This window comes from Panicum virgatum, chromosome 7K, assembly GCF_016808335.1.
Source record: "Panicum virgatum strain AP13 chromosome 7K, P.virgatum_v5, whole genome shotgun sequence".
In the NCBI taxonomy this organism is placed as follows: Eukaryota; Viridiplantae; Streptophyta; class Magnoliopsida; order Poales; family Poaceae; genus Panicum; species Panicum virgatum.
Genome location: NC_053142.1, coordinates 45,151,535 through 45,163,276, shown reverse-complemented (window position 1 = coordinate 45,163,276; position 11,742 = coordinate 45,151,535). Strand labels below are relative to the sequence as shown.

Genomic DNA, 11,742 nt, shown 5'->3' with positions numbered 1-11,742 from the left:
GAATTGTTAATCCAGCTCCATTTCTTCGTTGTTTTTGTTTCTTCTTTTTTTTTATGTCTTAGTTGTGGGCGGTTGAGCGTTTCCTTTGACTGTATCCTTTTCTTCAAAACCAAATGCCATCCTAGCAGGAACTAAATAGCGTCATTTGTTTCCATATAAAAAAATGCTAATGCCACTGTTAAGAGGTAAACGCTTTGGCTGTCCCTCCAAAGGTGACTCAAGCAAGCCTATCCAATCCTTCTGCTTGTTCCCGGATGAAGAACTGGAGAATACGTGTGCAGGAATAGTAGAAGTCAATAGTATGCTTTGTCGTATGTTCCTCGTGGTTTAGGTAAGTGTGTGATATCATTTTGGCATCTTTCCTTCTCATGAACTGTTCGCACTCTCTGAAACGATTGGAAACAATCCCATCCGAACAGGACGAGCACAGTGACAGACAGTCTCAACTAAAACACTTGCTAACACACGTTCGCTCGCTCGTACATGGACATGAGCTGTCGAGATTCAGCTCGTCATTTCGGATGCCTTTCTTGCACAACCAAGTAGAGTAGCGGACCAGCTAGTTATTGCTTTGCCTTAATTCGCCAGGGAAATATTTTTTTCTTATGATTATGGTTAGAACTGGTGAGATCAAGCTTAGTATATTCAGACCATACGTCATGGTTCATCAACGAAAGCACTACCTGGTTGTTTTCTACATTGTTACAGATTTTCATTTCTCCTAACGCAAGACTGATTGGTTGGTCTCAAGCTGTCAGTTAGTGCACCACCATTCAGCAAAAACAAGTTCCGTTTCAAAAAAAAACAGCAAAACTAGGCCTCTTCAAACAAAAAAGAATCATCAAACTTCCACGATATATATGTTTACGAATTCTCGCAGATATTCGGTAGTATAGTTGATATACAAATATCCACTTGCCAAACTGTCACTCGCTCAACGACTTTAAGCATTTGCCAAGCCACATAGTTTGACAAAATTAGGCGTTCCGTCGAACAAACGCGTCCTGATTGATTTGACTGTCCCGCTCTTTTGTTTCGAAAATAAATGCAGCAACCAGCGCGGCTCATGATCCTCAAGGAGCTGCAAAATCCGTTGACTAAGAAAACTTTAAAAGATGCATCCTGATCACAACCGCCGCCGACTAATCGGGTTATAAAATTCTCTGAGATTTGGAACCCTCCAGCGCGAGTTTCAGCTACCGATACATTATTTTTTTCCGTAACTGTTTTTCACCCTGAGCTCAGGAAAGTTTCCTGTTAACAGAAGCAACAATTCCACCGCTGACAAAACCAGCATTGACAACGTAACTATTCAGACATCAGACAGAGTCCCCTTTTAGGAATCCTTCAGAGTTTACATTTGATCTGGCACGTTGCTTGCATTTGCATCAAACTCAGAATGTATGTGGGCAACATTGTCCCAAAGGCATGAGTCAGATAGTAGTAGAACTATGATCTGATGATTCATGACAGTTCACGGAATCAACAAATAGGTTTCTACGAATTGGCACAGCTACCTGGACCTACACGATTCCTTTCAAACAGCGGCCTTGGCGTGTCGCAACCTACAGATGTGAGCTGATCCTGACAGTTTAGATTTGACCAGTCAAATCTTTGACGTTTCAACAAATAGTGTACCTAATTACTTTCTTTAGGGGAAGAAATATAACAAGCTCCAGCTCCCTTAGACTCCAGAGTTGCAGAACAGGATGGATTTAGTCGAATTTGATTCATCATAAATTGAATACAATAAACAGAGCAGCAAATCACTCTAGTCTGCCAAAGGGCATTAGCATCATGTGAGTACATCAAAGTCAGATGAGTTGTATAAAAATGAAAAAAAACTGTGTTGTATTGTTCAAACTGTTCCGATATTATAGATCACTCCATCCTATCATGGAAGACATTGAGGATATAGCTGTTGAGGAGGTCACCAAATGTCTTCGTGGAGAATTTTTGCACCACATGGTCCCGTGCTTGTTTACCCATCCTGACCGTAAGATCATGGTCATTCACAAGTTTCAGCATGGCTTTTGAGAATTCTGTGGGGGATGGATCACACAGAAACCCTGTAACTTCATTCACAACTGTTTCAACTGGGCCACCACTGTTGCATGCAATTACGGGCTTATGGGCTGCCATGGCTTCAAGAGGGACAATACCGAAATGCTCATCCTGGAGAAGTATCAGACACAGGCAAGTTAATTTTTTGTCAAAAAAGAATTTCTTAGCTTGATCTAATTCCTAGCACACTAGAAACTTACCTTTGGAGTGTACAAAACACAAAGGCAGTTGGAGAGAAGCTCATTTCTTTCGGATGTTGAGCACGACGTTACAAATTTAACCTGCCCGGACACCCCTTCAGTCACTGCCAATCTTTTGAGCTCCTCAAGGTAATCAACATTTTCCTTGAGGCGCTTATCATAGCCACCTAAAAATGAGCATGGTATGAAATCAGCATAGTTGATAATCTGGCATTGTAAACCCAAGATGTGGTAATATGAAGCCTGCAAATAAAATGAAAGGAATATATACACAGAAAGTACCTGCTATTGTTAAAGTTGCATCTGGCAGAGCATCACCAGGTAGTGTAGAAGCAACAGAGCATAGCAAAGCAAATGATGAAATGGCTAGATCAAGATTCTTTTTCCTCTCAAAACGGTTGATTGATAGGAAATTCAACCTGTACAAAAGATGATAGTTTATTTTAGCTCACCTGAACATGATGCAGTTGAGAACATCTGCTTAGGTATGCGAAAAAATGAATAAGTGAAACCTAAGTCAGTTATAAAGAGATATACAAGCATGAAGTTACTTATAAGCATGAGGTTCATGAAACTGCTCAACAGATACAGCTGGATATAGAACACCAGGCTCAATTCCTCTAGCATGCAAGCCACGAAAGGTCCTCGCAAAGGTTGCTGCAGTGAACTTGCTGTTGACCAAAATTAAATTTGCCATACCTGATATAAGTAGAAGGAATAACTACTACAATTAGAAAACCGCTGGATGTCAAGATGATGTATAATTAAACAAAGGGAAAGGAAAAAAACAAAGCAGCTACAATTCTAGATGCAGAAGACTATACCAGTAGTGGCCTCCTCAATCATGTCAATTGGCTTGCGGTATAACCTCCGCAGCACGGTAGAATGTTGTGCAAGCAAAAGATCAGGAAAATGACAGTAAAACACTATCTGGAGATGCAACAAACAATGTGTTAACACGACAGAAGAAATTAGAGAGCACTGAGGACTCCGGACAAGAGATCGCTACCTTGGATGATGACTTTACTTTGAGCAGTGGAATCACAACAGAAACTTGGTCAACCAATATGACATCAAATGAGGGCCACCAGAGTAGCACACAGAGCGCAACAAAAATGCAGCGGAGATAAGCGCAGACAGCATGAAAGCGGTAAAATACATGGCGGGGCAAGAAATCTCCATATACAGTAACTGCAAAAGGGCCTGGAAAACAACCAGAGGAAAACTATGTAAAGATTATATTGCATAAGCTACGTTTTAGCATAGGCATACATATAATGCTGTAATATTTTTGTCAGGATTTTGTTCACAAGGGAATGAATTCGGCCTTGTACACCAGAATCCAGATCATGAACTCCACACTGGGTAAAACACAAGGAACACAGGAAGCTGATGCAAATAAAAGATAATATTACAGGAATATGGTGTCAGCAAAATAAGTAGATGAAGTTCAGAAGCATACCAGAAACGGTCTCCTCAAAGCAACGGTTCTTATCATGGTGTGATGTGAAAACATGAACATCATGTCGATGGGAAGCAAGCTGACAAGCCGCATCAACAATCAATCTCTCAGCGCCACCTTCACAAAGACAAAAGGGTTGAGAAGATGATGCAAGTGTGGTTATAGTCTGTTCATATTGCAACCACTGCTGCAAGAAGGTTACTGAAATTGTTCTGTAACTATTCAACTGAGTCCTGCTGCCCACACTCCAAATTACCAAAATTGCTCCCTGCGGCAAGCTAATCAAATGGCATCGCCACTTGTTCACTAGAAGTATCATTAGTAGATACGAAGCAAAATCTTCCGTCAAGACGGACGCAACCTGAGCTTGCGCAAAATTGAGAATCACCGGTATCTTTAAACCGGGTTCGCTCTATTGCAGTAATACTCAAAACTTTTTCTTCCTGGAAGGTGGCCGGATCTACATAACAATTCTATCTACCGCGAGATCCTAATCCTAGCCTCAAACTGGATAGCGAGAGGAGGACACAAGGATCAGCAAAAATCCACTGACAGACAGAGAGAAGGGCGGCTTACCGATTCCTAGATCCGGATGGATGACGGCGACTTTAAGCTTTCTTGTCCTCGTTCCCGACGCCGACGAGCCACCGGCACCTCCGCCCGCCGCCGCTGCCATCGTCGAGGACCCGGACCGGTGGGTACACACTACACCCACAAAAAAAAGGGCCAAAAAAAAGATAACACAAGGAGCCCGGCTCAATTTACTGATGGGCCATAGGCCCATGCGGGTACCGGATGGGCCCGAGTGATGGCCCACAGGCCCACGGCGGGTACCGGATGGGGCGGTCCGAGTGATGGGCCTGGGTGCTGGGCTCTAGGATAACGGAATTTCCGCAGCCGCCGATTTTCCGGAACGAAGAATGCTAACGGAATTTTCCCGCAGCCGCCGATTTGTTGCGCTAAATCCATGGAGCGGATATCTATTAGGCGAAATCATTGCTATATAAATAATCAAATCCTCCATCTGTTCCCCGCCAACAAAACTCGCAATGCGAAATTCTTCCTCGGCATCCAAGCATGGCGAGCCCCATCTTCCTCCTAGCATTGATCGCCGTGGCAGCGGCGGCGGCGGCCACGCCGCAGCTAGGGTTGTTCTGTATTTATGGAAGTAGAAATGAGGTTTCTCCGTCCGTTTCCGAGAAATTCCATTTTTACATAGAATTGACCCGTATTTATTCTGTTTTTCATCATGTTTTTAATCTACATAAGATATGTCAAAAAATTGATATGTTCAAAAACATACCAATCACTAAGTATACATGTTAACATGTTAACACATGGCATACTAGTGAATATTGGACTAATAACTTTGTATGTGTATATTATTTTGTGACTTTATTAATGTATACTCGAGAATATTTAATCGCGTTATTCTTTCCGGCTCAATGTCTGTATTGGTTCGTTCCCGTATTTCCGCATAATCCGATTCTGTTTTTGTACCCGTATTTTCCGAACCCGATCTCATTTCCGCTAAAAAATATAGAAACGAAAGTAGAAATGTAGTTTTTCCGTCAGTTTCCGTCTGTTTTCATCGCTACCCGCAGCTGGCGGCGGCGTCGACGATCACAGCAGCAGATGCTGAAGCTTCTCGGCCCTCGCTCCCTTGCATTCCGGGCCGGCGGCGGGCACTGTGGATGCCGCCATGCTCTCCGCCGCCGCCGCCAGCCGAGTGCTACACGTCGGTGTCGGGGCTGATGCCCTGCGCGGACTTCCTCACCGACGTCGAGGTGCGGGCGCCGGCGGCCGCGTGCTGCGACGGGTTCAGATCGATCGTCAGCGGCGCGCCCATCTGCCTCTGCCACGTTGCCAACGGCGACTTCAACAAGCTCCTGCCGGCGCCCATGCTGCGCCTGCGCCTGGTCCAGCTCCCCCTCATGTGCCGCGTCCATTTTCCTCGCGCAATGCTTCGCCAGTGCATTGGTAAGCCATATATGATCTTCAATTCTTCATCGTGCCAAAGTTTTTCTTTGATGAGGTTGTATATAATGAAGCTAATGTACGATGAGAACTTGTTGATTCGAATAGGGGGACATGTGCCGCCGATGAACCCTCCACCATCAGCTTGACCACCGGCACCAACGCCTGAGGCAACACCATCGTCTCCACCCGCGGCTTCGCCACCGGAGGAAACACCGTCGGCTCCACCAGCGTCATCCCCACCGGAATCACCCTCGACACCTCCTGCGTCGACACCAGCGGAATCACCGGCAGCTCCACTGGCACCGGCGTCAGCACCGGAATCAGCGTCGACTCCATCGGCGGCATCACCATCGACGCCGCCCGCGGCAACGCCTCCGGAATCATCCGCAACGCCTCCCGCGGATGCACCCTCCACTCCGTCACCGGAATCACCGTCGACTCCGTCACCAGAATCACCCGCAACGCCTCCCGCGGATTCACCTTCCACTCCGTCACCGGAATCACCGTCGACCCCTTCACCGGAATCACCGTCGACTCCGTCGCCAGAGGCACCGTCAGCTCCTGCAGCGGCGCCATCGGCATCAATATCGGCTCCACCGCCAGAATCACCTTCTACTCCAGCCGCGCCGCCACCGGAATCACCGTCCACTCCACCACCGACGTCAATGACAGCGCCACCAGCAGAATCACCTTAGTTAAGTGGGTCAAGAAGCAAGTCAAGTAGTAGTCAGCTCATTAGATTTGGATTGCAGGTTCCTAGGCGTCATGTGTGCTCGTAGTCTTTTGATCTTAGGCTTATCAGTGTGTTAGTGGTTTGTTTGGATCTATTAAATGAAAACTAACTCCTGGTTAGTTTCTTAGATTTAGTTTTCCTCTTTGTTCGGGTGCAACAGCAAGGACGTTTTAACTAGCGATGGATTGGTCTATAGGACCTATTCGGCCACAAGCCCAGCCAGTAACGTTGTTGTTGTTGGGCTAGGAGGCTACCAGGAGGACAACGACGGCTTCAAGGAGGGATGGACGAGGAAGCAGTGGCCTGGGGTAGCCATGGACAGATACAACAACGCGGGCAAAACCACAGCACAGGCCACCGGCTCCGGTTGGAGGCACGTCGGGGTTGACCGGCCGGGGCTGGGAACGAGAGAGACAAGGCACACAAGGATCAACGAAGGTCATTGCAATTTGCAATTGTGAACCTCCTAACCATTGCAGCCCCTTTTCTTTCCTTTCCCAACGTCAAGTGACAGGCAAAGATCGAGCGAGCATAGAGGCAATTCCACACTTGCATACAAGTAGTGTTCCATTTTGGCATTCAAAGACGATTATTGAGGCCAAGTATCCCGGGCCACTAGATTAGCAACTGCAACACACGCACACCTATGGATCGAGTTGGCAGCAACCTTACACGGTTACTAGACGGCGGCGTTCTTGGGAGGGCACGGCGCAGGCCGCGCGTCGGGCGACTGGTTGGAGATGGAGATGAGCTTCGCCCTGTGCCTCTGCTCTGCGCCGTCGCCGTGCCCGCTCTCCATGCCGCCGTGCGGCGGCCTGGCAACGGGCGCCCCGACCTCCGGGACCGACTGGGAGATCGCGATGAGGGACCGGCGCGCGGCTTCAAGCTGCGTGAACTCTGACGCCGGCGCTGCTGCGGGTGAGGCCATCAACTGAACCGAGTGCTGCAGAGGAAAACTAGGTAAGACACCGAGTCGTTAACACGTTGTTATAACATGATGCAGTGCAGATGTGGATACTTTTGAAGAGAAAGGAACAAGCAAATGGAAACGTGCATGTATCCACTCTGGCCACATGGGGAGCAGTAAGCAATCAAATGTACAATGAGCAGTCAGACAGGCATATGACAATTGTTTTCACGTTTTTTCTGTAACAATAGAATTTTGTAATGTTGGTAAGTTAAAAAAAATGGTAACCTACCCCTCCTCTGTTCTGCTGGCAACCAGTAACAGTGCTTTTTTCTCACATCAAATCAGCACCAACCACCAGCCAGCAGTACTTTTCTCTCACAGTAAATCAGCACCAGCCACTGTTGACGACCAAAATTAGCACATGCAATACCGACCGGTCTGACCGGTCAGACACTGCAGTTAATCCCGCAGCAGCTGACCGGTCTGACCGGTAGGGTCGACCGGTTTGACCGGTCTAGGAGGAGTCCGAGTGTAATTAAATTATTTCATAGATTTTCATCTGTAAAAAAGATTTCTTGCGGGATAAGTGCACCCCACCCTATAAATATAAAGGGTCACGGCCGATTAGGGTATCCAATCGATCAAATAATATAACTTTCATCTTTTTACTTTTCTTTGCCCTAGTTTTTTCCCATCTACTATCTGTTGTTCCTGTTTCGTCTCTACGTCAATTGAGGGCGTTCTAAGTGGCCTGCCGACCCTAGAACAACCCTGCGTGCGCCTACCCCGACGGGTCCTTCCCGGGCGACGTTTGTTGGTCTCACCGCCGGCCTGCCCGGTGACAACCGGTCTGACCGGTATACCCGACCGGTCTGACCGGTCTGAGCATCGGCGCTGCGTTGTGCCGTCGCTCGCTGCGCGTTCTAGCGCTTTGGTGTGTTGGCCCTAGATTTGGGCCAACAGCCACAAGCCACGGTGAATTCAAAATAGGCTAGGATACCGTATTACCATGGATCAAATTATAACCTGACGTTCTGGCTGGCCACCTACTCTGACAAAGCTTAGCATAAAATTTGTATTTCCTCCTCACAAAATAGCAAGTTTATAATTTGCAAGTTTGCCATGAATGGGTGAAACTCAATAGTAATGCACCTCTACTTCACCTAGAAGCATGGACTTCGGCTACAAACCTGATGATGGACAATTTATGATCAAAGAAAAATTGCCAGCTAGTTGGTTTCAAGGCTAACACTCAAGAACCACTAGAAAGTTGAGGTCTAAGTGTAATGCAGATCATCCAAAGAGATTATCTTTTGCATCCTCTGCACACTAGTAAGAACTGCAAATACAGTCATGGTCTCATGGAAACGTACCCCCAGAGTCTTTAATTGGTTGTTTATAGCTCAGGACAACTTTGTAGACTGAGAGCTACTACCTGACGCAATTGATACTAGTGCTGTGCGCAGTTTCGGAGGCTCACTAATAGTCTGCTTATGCAATCCATTAAGGTCAGAGCAGTACGTATTGCCACTTCAGCAAAGACTTGATGAATCAAGACCTTAGCATAACACCGTGTTTACCGGCAAAAACACATATAATGCTTCCAGAGACAGCAGAACGGAATCTATTTCTTTCGTATTTTGCTAAGCCAGCAGCTTCAAGCTAAACCAGCTCTTTTCTTAGCAGGTTGAAATTAAACAAAGCCAGTAACCTTTCGTTTTGCGAAGTTTCAGTGATTCAGTCTAAACAGACAGTGAGAGTATCATCAGATTCTTTAAAGCACGGATCCTAGAGAACGAAGTTCTGGCCGTGGTAGGTGAGAACAGTACGGTTGAGCCATGAACCATAGATCCAAGAGATTACTAGTAACCAAGCAAAAAGACACGAAACCAACGGCGAAACGGAGACACCCGGTGCTCGATTCACCGTTACGACACATCCCTAACCCATTGCAAGAACAGAGACGAAGTTGGGATTCGGAGAGCTTACCGGAGGAGACGAAGCTGTGCAGAGTCTGAGGGAGGAGACGGAAACGAAACGATAGGGAGGAGAGCAAGCAAGAGCAGCCAAGCCAACCGGGGTGGCCCAATTTCTTATAGCTAACGTTTATCCCGACGAGGCAAGCGGCGGTGGAGCCGGTGGACCGTGCGCCGCCGCGGCGTCCACCGTCTGTTGCGGCACGGACGGCCAGCGATCGGCTCCGTGGGTGGATCAGGTCCGGGCTCCACGACTCCAAATCGGACACGAGTTGCAGATAAAGTAACGGGAGAAATAGGATTTGCACACGCGAGTCCGCGTCACCGGGCACGTGGACAACGAGGGGTCCACAGGTCGGCGAGCTGGGCGCTGGGGGTGGGGTGGGGGTGGGGGGGGGGTCTGGGAACCCGCGGGCCATGCCGACAGGCCTTGGGCACCGTTCTGGCGGACTCCAGAACCGTCGCTCTCCGACCGTCCGACGTGTAAAGTGGATACGTCCGTGCAGGGTGTATCTGTACTCGTAGGCGATGAGACTTTTTTTTTTTTACTCCCTCCGTCCCAAAAGCTCCTGGATCCATTGGCGTGTTGTCCAGCTCGCCAAGCAGAAAAGCTCGAGTGAGGTTGTCTAAGAGCAGCTCCAGTGTTACTCCAAAGCGAACCGAACTGTGACGTGGAGGTTCGTTGAACGAACCAAAATACTGCAGCGACCGAACGTCCGAACCGAGAGAGGCAGACAGAAAAAGCGAACCATATTTGGAGTCCGAACCATGCCGAATAAAAAATTGAACGAGCCCCTCTCCTCCCCTGCGTATGTGAACCAGAGAAGCCAACAGCACTGCTTTTAATACAACCTGAGTAGGTTTATCTCAGTGTGTTTAGGCCATGTTTAGTTCTCACCTCGTAAACCTCGTAAACGCAAAAAAACAGTTACATCGAATGTTTCGACACATGCATGGAGTACTAAATGAAGCCTATTTACAAAACTTTTTGCATAGATGTCGGCGTCCCGACCCGGGGGCCTGGATCCCAACTAGTAAATGCTGCGTGTTTCCTCGTCCCAGATGATGATGCAAGAGGCAACACAGTAACACACGGTTTATCCTGGTTCCGGCCGCGGGGCCGTACGTCCAGCGAAGGGGGTGTGCGAGGGCACTGTATTATCTTGCACCCGGAGTGCTTGTAGTAGGGGGTACAAACGAGGCGAGAGAGGGAGGGAAGCTCCCAGATCTCTGCTAGAAGAGGAGTCGGGTAAGGCGATGATCATGAGCGTAGGTGACCGCGGTAGCTGATGTCCAGAAGCGTCCGAAAAGGGAGTCAGCCAGTCCGTCCGTCCGTCCGTTTAAAGGAAGCCCGCCTCATCCTTGTATAGTCACAAGGAGGGGCGGTGTACATGAGTGGGGGCGTGGAAGTCGTAGTTTTTCCCTGAATCGCGGGGGTACAGTGACCGAACACTGTAGGAAGTACACTGTGGGGCATGACGTCAGGCGTGGCAGTCGTCCTGGATATCGTCCTTGGTCCCGCGGAGATCGCGCCGGCGTCCTGCCAGCCCCTGCAGGCGGCGTGGTCGTCACTGTAGGATGTACGGGCCTCCAGATATGGCGTTTCGTGGGCCCTGCAGGTCAGGGTCCTGCGTGCCCCAGCGGTGGCGAGGCACGCGGCGGTCCCGGACCCCTTTGGGCAAAGTACCGGTGTGCGTACTAAGGAGGTCCGGGGGTTGCGTGGAGGTCCCGGACCCCTCGAGGGGGGAGGTCCGGGACTTCAGCTGCGTGTGCTGAGCATCCCTCGAGGAGGGGTACGTGGAGTCGCCGAGTCCTTTCCCAAGCAGGAGGCGGGTCCGGGGCCATGCGTATGATGAGGTGGAGTCCGGTCAACCGGAGTTGGCAGAATAGTAACGGGGACTGTGCTGAGCGCGTCTTGTCCCGCGTCGCAGGTTCCATAGTGCCGCCACAGCGTCCGGGATGGCGGAGCAGTGACCGAAGTCGGCGGATGGGACTCCGGTCGCAGCCATCATGAGGAATGGCGGTCTGACACCGTCTGTCCTGGGCGCCGTGGAGGAGGGGTCGGCTTTTAATTCCCCCGTACGGCAAGCGGTTGAGCGGCGGGGCCGTTTGTCCTTATGCCGAGGGGTGGCCTCGAGCGAGGCGGAGGTGAGTCGCATGCTCGAGGGTAGGTTCGCTACCCTCGAGCGAGGCGGAGGTGCGTTGCTTGCTCGAGGGTAGTTCCGCTACCCTCGAGCGAGGCGGAGATGCGGGGTGTAGTCGAGGGTCTCGATAAGAGCCCTCGAGCGAGGTGGAGATCGTCCCGCGGGCCCGAGAGGGGTGCGAATGGGCCGCATGCTGGGTTTCGTTGAGTCCTTTCCTTTCTTTCTGAAAGTGATCTAGGCCCCTAAGTGGGTTTTGGTGGTTAATGACAAAAC

At 49.3% G+C, this 11,742-nt stretch overlaps 2 protein-coding genes and 1 pseudogene across 2 annotated transcripts in view; 1 reads left to right on the top strand and 2 right to left on the bottom strand.

The window, feature by feature from the left end:
- Nucleotides 1-1,697: 1,697 nt before the first annotated feature.
- LOC120641602 (alpha-1,3/1,6-mannosyltransferase ALG2-like) lies at nucleotides 1,698-4,456 on the bottom strand. Its single transcript, XM_039917790.1, has 8 exons — nucleotides 4,303-4,456; nucleotides 3,727-3,843; nucleotides 3,274-3,467; nucleotides 3,089-3,194; nucleotides 2,816-2,963; nucleotides 2,547-2,683; nucleotides 2,265-2,431; nucleotides 1,698-2,175 (listed from the first exon to the last, which is right to left on the bottom strand). Exons 1-8 carry the CDS (start codon nucleotides 4,400-4,402, stop codon nucleotides 1,882-1,884), a joined length of 1,263 nt encoding a protein of 420 aa, XP_039773724.1. The 5' UTR covers nucleotides 4,403-4,456; the 3' UTR covers nucleotides 1,698-1,881.
- Nucleotides 4,457-4,803: 347 nt separating this feature from the next.
- On the top strand, nucleotides 4,804-6,401 carry LOC120640302 (annotated as a pseudogene).
- A 717-nt stretch (nucleotides 6,402-7,118) lies between these two features.
- Nucleotides 7,119-11,742, bottom strand: part of LOC120640301 (predicted GPI-anchored protein 58) — a 41,483-nt gene continuing 36,859 nt past the window's right edge. Inside the window, exon 2 of the mRNA XM_039916147.1 lies at nucleotides 7,119-7,382. Coding sequence (XP_039772081.1) covers nucleotides 7,119-7,382 — 264 coding nt within the window. The remainder of the gene's footprint in view (nucleotides 7,383-11,742) is intronic.

What these genes read in the sequence shown, in the direction of transcription:
- LOC120641602 (XM_039917790.1), bottom strand. Translation starts at nt 4,402, where the DNA reads ATGGCAGCGGCGGCGGGCGGAGGTGCCGGTGGCTCGTCGGCGTCGGGA. An exon ending in CCATCCGGATCTAGGAATCG is followed by an intron (nt 3,844 to 4,302) that starts GTAAGCCGCCCT and finishes GTCTTTGTGAAG; the next exon opens with GTGGCGCTGAGAGATTGATT. An exon ending in GTGTTTTGTACACTCCAAAG is followed by an intron (nt 2,176 to 2,264) that starts GTAAGTTTCTAG and finishes ATACTTCTCCAG; the next exon opens with GATGAGCATTTCGGTATTGT.